The sequence below is a fragment of the Vigna radiata genome, chromosome 5 (assembly GCF_000741045.1).
Source record: "Vigna radiata var. radiata cultivar VC1973A chromosome 5, Vradiata_ver6, whole genome shotgun sequence".
Taxonomy (NCBI): Eukaryota; Viridiplantae; Streptophyta; class Magnoliopsida; order Fabales; family Fabaceae; genus Vigna; species Vigna radiata.
In genome coordinates, this window is record NC_028355.1 from 10,841,472 (window position 1) to 10,848,394 (window position 6,923).

The 6,923-nt window shown below is 35.4% G+C and overlaps 1 protein-coding gene across 1 annotated transcript; it reads right to left on the reverse strand.

Annotated features, from left to right (window-relative positions):
- Positions 1-4,258: 4,258 nt before the first annotated feature.
- On the reverse strand, positions 4,259-5,641 carry LOC106759982 (F-box protein At1g67340). The gene is made up of 3 exons (XM_014643402.2): positions 5,469-5,641; positions 5,213-5,375; positions 4,259-5,114 (listed from the first exon to the last, which is right to left on the reverse strand). The coding sequence occupies exons 1-3, from the start codon at positions 5,603-5,605 to the stop codon at positions 4,395-4,397; spliced, it is 1,020 nt and encodes a 339-aa protein (XP_014498888.1). The 5' UTR covers positions 5,606-5,641; the 3' UTR covers positions 4,259-4,394.
- Positions 5,642-6,923: the final 1,282 nt, after the last annotated feature.

The window sequence follows — 6,923 nt, forward strand, 5'->3', positions numbered from 1 at the left end:
CAAGAAGACGGCGGTGATCTTTCTTGAAAGAAATTCAAAGAGGAGATTCAATTGCGCATTCATTGGCTGATCAACATCTGCATAAGAAGGTGCTTCTGTGATTGATCGTGTAGGCTTGGCATCCTGTGAAGACTGCTGGAATTGTCTGAGAGGCTTGGCATCTGTAAAGACTGCTGGAATTGGACCTGTTGTGATACAGGGGGATAGTTCACTTTGAGGATTGTTCAAAGTGGTGTTGCAGATTGCAAAAGAGGGGATTCTTGCTGCAAGTATGGTTTGTTGTGCAGCTATATTTTGGTTTTGGGTTAGAGAGGAGATTTATATTTTTGACGTGGAGGTCTTCTATAAATTCCTTGTTGTAAAAACCGCAACCATTATAGTGCATTTGCTTCCTGGGTTGGAAGGACACTAGATGTAGGCATTATTGGCCGAACCAGTATAAAAATTTGTGTTTGCATTTCTCTATCCCTTATCTTTTACATTCCAGTCGACTTTATTCTTTACGCAGTCAACTACGTAATTTCCGCTGCATACATATTCTGATTGCTTGCAATTCAAGAAATTTCAAAAAGCATTATACTTTGATTACAAGATTGCGAAAAGAAAGTATTTTTGAAACAACACCAATTCACCCCCCTCTTGGTGAAATAAAGAAGCCAACTTGTTTTCCAACATCTTCCTCTCTCATGACGTCTTTCTAATCCTCATGCAGTTGTTTTGAGTATATCTTGGTGTTGTCAATATGTGCACATCTAAAGAGGGAAAAAGCATAGCAGACAAGGCATAGTACAATCATAAATTTAATGATCTATACATTAATATAGTGTTGAGACATGTTTCGTCTAATAAGTGTTTAGTGCAAGTTTGAGTTTTTTCAAGTAATGACCATTGATAAGATATAATGTTTAAGACTTCTCTCACTAGACACGCTTTTGACAAATGTTTTTTATTCTTTTAAACTTTTCAATTCATGATTTGTTTTATAATCATTTAACAAGAATGTTCTGATGTGCACATTGTCCAGACGTTATTCGTCTCTAAATGATATTTCGTTAAGTGTTGTTTGTTAAACTTTAAAACTTTGATATGCTAGACAGTTTATTCTCTTTAGATGATCTCTTCTTAACAACACAGAGGTTGAAAAGCCATTTCTCCTTTTTAGCAATAAGAGATATTCATCCCTTCTTCATGTTTGGGCGGGTACGAAAATGAAGGAACAATGTCGGCCTAAGGATCAAATCTAACGCTGAGAATAAAATTTGGAACACCTATATGCACGCCCAATTGTTTAGATGTAGTTGTTTAGATGTAGTTGAGTAGGCGTAATGTTGATTTCTAGCAGCACGCCCATCTCAAACTCATCAAACAACACTCTCATGAGTAGATCATTGAACAAACGTGCATACATATAAAAAAAGGTCCTATGAGGAGCTTTCTTTACTAGGACACACCCGTTCATTTCCCTTGCAAACTCTTAGGTTAAGGACTTTACTGTCAACATCGTCGTCGAGCACACACAATCGCTTAACCCAATCACATAGTTTCCTACCCCCAACAAAAATGAGTCGCATAATGGAAAACCTCATAGGGTGTCCAACTGTAACCTAATATGACTAGAAGGTTTAGTTCATCCCATTTGTTAAATAATTCGACTTTGATTTTTGTGATTGAATCCTTGTCGGTAGCATCATTAGAAAATTTGTTCTTATTCTTTTCCTCAATATGTACACACGTGGTTGCATTGCGACCAAATCTAGACTTCAGTCGATTAATCCCTGACTACCGTGTGAAGACCCAAATGATGTTGTTGCCACCGATGACACATCATCAATATACCCCCAACCATCCTCACGAGAAGACTTCTTAGACAAACAACAAAGGAGAAGCAATAGGAGAAAAATGGTAAAAGTAAGAACCTAACCTCACTCTTATTTATATAAGTGGGTGGGTGAAAATGACAGTCTAACCCCCACCTCTATTTATAGGAGCGGGTGGCTCAATCGTCGTGAAGTCTCCATCATTAGATCACCTTGCATCTAATGGTCCAAAACGATCTAAAGCTTTACATGCTCTAACAAGTGTAAAGTTCGAAAAGTCGTAATTATTGTCCTTAATAATCATAATCCGACACTAATGGTGGACAATGAAAATAACTAGCATAGAGCATTAAGCGGCCAAAACAAAACCTTTTCACCATTTTTCGATAATGTCGGACTTGGGAGCCTGTGTATGGTATGGACCATCTCGTCAAGCTTTAAGTTAGTCAAACTCTAATGATATTTTTACCATATTAATCGAATGCAATATTTTTATCAAATGAGGAAAAAAACTGAATGAACAATATAAAACCACAAAAAATCATACTAATTAAGTCTCTAATTAAGATTAGTAAAATTTAAACAGTAATCAGATAAGCTATAAATAAAAAAAAATCATTATAAAAACTATAAATAAAATTCTAAAATAAAATAATAAATTACGAATTAATTTTAATATCGGAAAACTATTACACTAGCACGAATCGCACTTAGAGCAAGGCACTGACTAACCCTTAAAAAGTAATTGATCGATCTAGATACCGAAACAGAATCTAAATAAATCCATCACTAGAATCATCATTATAATCAGGTTTTCTTTTAAAATCCAAATCCAACCTATGGACTAAATCGATCTGAATTTTGTTTTTTTCCCTTTGTTTCCATTTAATTAATTGGATCGAGATATTGATGTAGACCCTATCAATTATAAATATAGAATTATGCCGACAAATCAACAAATTATTGGCAATGGTTTAACAAGAATTTGGTACCAGACCCTAAATTTTATGACTTAAAATTTTATAACCTTTTACATAAAAAAATAATAATAACAGCGGTATCGCCTAACTATTATTTATTTATTTCATTTATTTAATTTATATTATTATTATTATAAAAGTTCAATAAAAAATAACTTTCAAAATATAACCCTATGATTTATTTCCTTTCAATTTAGATAGAAAACTAGATTATTTATGCATTGGATAAAGTTTGGACAAATTAATCTATCAAAAGAATATCGGAGTAGGTTGACTTTATGGTTTTATATGCTAAACCCAATATATTTTTGTGAATTAAGTTGAGTTAATAGAGTAAAAAATAATAAACTTATTAAAAAATTAGTTCAAGACTTTAAATAAATCAATAAATCCTAGTTTATATCAATTTAAACTATTAAAAAAAATAACACAATTTATATATAATAAAAATGTAAGAATGGGTCTCAAATTACACCAAGTCTATAAGAATTTATAACATATATACGTGAAGGTTATATTTGTTACAATCTTGGAAAAGAGAATAAGTAGATCTAATTTAAAAAGGTGATATTGTTAATGTCTTAAATTTATAGAATTAAGGGAATAAAATAGAAGAAAAAAAAATTGGTAAAATAATTGGAACAGGAAAGTGAAGAAAAGAGGAGCGATGTGGAAGTTGGGCATTAGTATAACCGTCAAAATCGTGATGAATCATGGATTTGAATAGGAAAGGGTCCTCTGCGGTGTGGCGACAACAACGATAACGTAAACAACATGGAACTTGTGCTGTCTGCTGCTTCTGGAAAATCTCACTCTACCTTCGCCTTTTCGACATTCATGTACATCATGGTACCTGGTACTGTGCTGGTAGAGGAGTAGTTGGTACCGTATACGACGCTCCTCATCCACGTGCATGACATGATATACATCCAACACTTGTATTTTAAAGCTTCACTTTTTCACTATTTTTCTTGAAAGACGGATAGAAATGAAACACTGTTTGAGTTTAAAAAGAGTTGAAGAGGAAATGAAAAACTTGTAGCTTAATTCGTGGGGAACCAAAAATAGTTAATGGATGTAGTCACTCTCCACTAAACAGAGGAGTCACAAGCGCCAATGTGCTTTTGGATTTTCTACTTTATGCCATTCCTTTTCAATCCTTTTCCTTCCCATCCATCCCTTTCTCCATTTCCAATTAACCACACTAAATTCCCACCCAAATCTTCCTTGCATCCTCATAACTAGTAACCTAATCAATATTCCTCATTTCACACCACTTCCCACTTTTCAACAATACCTTCCCATTAAGAAACCCTAATCTCAACTTATCTACCCATTCTCAAAACGGAAAACAAAACTATATTTTTATATATTCCTTCTATCTATTTAATAATTATCAAACATTCACCGGGTTAGTAAACTTAACACGAAAAAAACCTCTTTTAATACTCATGACATCGCTGCCCACAATTTATATATATAATATATATAACTTGATGATGTCTAAATACAAAATAAAAAAATTACCCCATATGTACACAGTACGTAAATCTAATAGCCCCCTTTTTTTTTCTCATTTGTCGGTTGAAATTCATCCTCAAACGGCATCGTTTGGTATGGCAAACTCGTTATTTAGGTCTACACCACCACCTCCTTCCGCATAGTGTTCAGTGGGCGAACACTCCATTTTATGCTTTAACTTCCAATCCATGGCTTGGCATCCACGTGAGCAATAATTAACTTTCCCACAAACAGAACACCGTCGATATTCGTGCGGTCGAGTTTCCGGTCGGCCACATCCAATGTGGGAGCATAACCTCAATCCTTCCTCTAATTTTCCTTTGCCGGATTCAAACCACTCTCTTAAAAAACGATTCACCGGTTGCACTTCCGGTACCGGAATTCTGTAACCGTAGTCACTCAACAGCGCTGTCACATCTCTCTGACACGTCACTGCTGTCCGCCACGTCAACATCAGAGAGTCAGAAGCAGAAGGAGTCACCTCGCGTAACAAGTACGCCAGCTCCCGCACGTTGGCCTGCACCAGCATCCTCCTCCCCTCCGCCACGTTCTGCCGCACGCCGTAGCCATCCTGGAGACAATGACCCAACTCCCGAAGCGCGTCGATGTGCCCGAGCAGCGACGCACGCGCAGACAAAGCCACGCCCGCGCGTAGATCCTTGTCGTGTTTGGAGCCGCCGCTGCCATTGAACTGTATAACCGCTAGCGAGTATAGAGCCGGCGCGTGCAGCTTCATAGCCGCCTTCGCCATCAACGAGAGTCCGCTCCCTCGGTTTTCCAGACAGTAAAATCGGATCTGAGAATAAATTAACAAACAAAAAATAAACAAATCAAACAATTAACAAGCATAAAAATATTGAATTTTTAAAATTTATTTCACGTTCAAGGACTAACCATTCCGAGAGTGTAACAGGCGTCGACGTTGCCGGCGTTAACGCAGTGTTTAAGAAAAGTGTGAGTCTTTTCCGACCAATTTGTGGGCTTTACGGCGAACACTTTAGGCCCGGCTTTGGATAACACAAGACGGTGCAGGCCTAACCGGTTTAATCTCTTGCATCTGTTGATTTGGAATTTGAGAGAAACATTAAGATGGGGCTTACGATAGCATTTTAAAAGAAAAGGGTAAAGCTGTAGATGAAGGAAGACTCACGTTAAGACGATGTTTATGAATTCCGAAGGAGAAGAAGCGGTGGAGCTAAGTTTAGAGAGAATGAAAACCAGAAGATCATCGGGAAGACATTCAAAGAGATCGGGTTTCTTCTTGGTGTGCTTGAATGGAGCTCTCATGGTGGCGAAACAAATGGGAAGAGAGGGTGAAGGGGTTTATATTGGAGTTTGGAGAAGAGGAAAAGCTAGTGGACCCACCACGTATCACAAGCGTCGGTTTTTTATTTTTCTTTATTCTGTAATTAATGATAATATTTTACCTGTTACTGCTTATTACAATTATTATTGCTTTGTGTTTGGCAAGACGTGAAATTGTGATGGCACGTAAGCAAGGGTAATAATGGGTATGAAGCGGCATTGCGAGTGGCGAAGTTGCAGGAAGGAAGATGAATAGGAATAGTTTTCGTCTGGTCAAAGGGACCACTAAACTCACATACTTTCTTCTTCGCGCTTTCTATTTGCCCTGTTACACACACCATCATAACTTCTTCAAGAAACCATGTTTTTTACCATCAATTAATCAACACCTTCCTTTCAATTAGTTTCAAGATTTAAATCTTTTTTGTCTGTAAAGTTAAGTTTTAATATTCAGTTTAGTCCTCGCTTTTAAAAATGTTAATCATTAGTCCCTATCATATGAAAAATATATCAAATCTATCCTCATAACATCACTTAATGAACAATAAATCATAAGTTTTTATATCTAGGTATCCAATATTTTGTTATTTGTTAACGGGAGGTGTTATCAACAACAAATCACTTAATGAAAAACTTGTGATTTGTTAACGAATAGGACTGATTTGATACATTTTTCATATGATAGGGACTAAAGGTTGACATTTAAAAGCGGGGACTAAACTGAATATCAGAACTTAACATAGGGACAAAAAAGGATTTAAACCTAGTTTTAAACTTCATGTGATTTCCTGACTTTTTCTTTGTTGGAACCATTGACAAATGTTGGGTTTAAGCCTAGGTTTCTTCCTCATTTTATATATTATTAATTGATTTAGAAATATCGAAGAAATAAAAAATATTGATATTATATGATATTATATTAGGAAGTAAGTTTAAATTTAATTTAATTTAAAAAAAAATCAGTTTGTAAGATAAAATTTACATTTTATTTATATATTATTAATTAACTTATCAATTATATTATTAATTTATTTATCTTTAGGCGATGTGAAACTTTCCATAAATAATAAGTATTAAAATATATAGAGTGAACCCTTTCAATTTGAAAAGGAAAAAAAAAACGTATAGAAAACATAATAAGAGATCTGTGAAGCAAGTGGAGTTGCAATGAGAGACTCAGGTGGCTTTTCCTTCTCTTAACATCTATGCGTTTAGCTTTGTGCCGAATCGCCTTGTCTTTTGAGTGCGTTTTTTCATATTGGAATAGACTCATCAATTATGATACACTTTTAGTTAGTTT

Bases quoted from the DNA above. Each gene is read 5' to 3' on its own strand.
- LOC106759982 (XM_014643402.2), bottom strand. From the start codon at position 5,605: ATGAGAGCTCCATTCAAGCACACCAAGAAGAAACCCGATCTCTTTGAA. The intron at 5,376-5,468 runs GTGAGTCTTCCT...CCAAATCAACAG, and splicing joins TTCATAAACATCGTCTTAAC to ATGCAAGAGATTAAACCGGT. The intron at 5,115-5,212 runs GTTAGTCCTTGA...ATTTATTCTCAG, and splicing joins CCTGTTACACTCTCGGAATG to ATCCGATTTTACTGTCTGGA.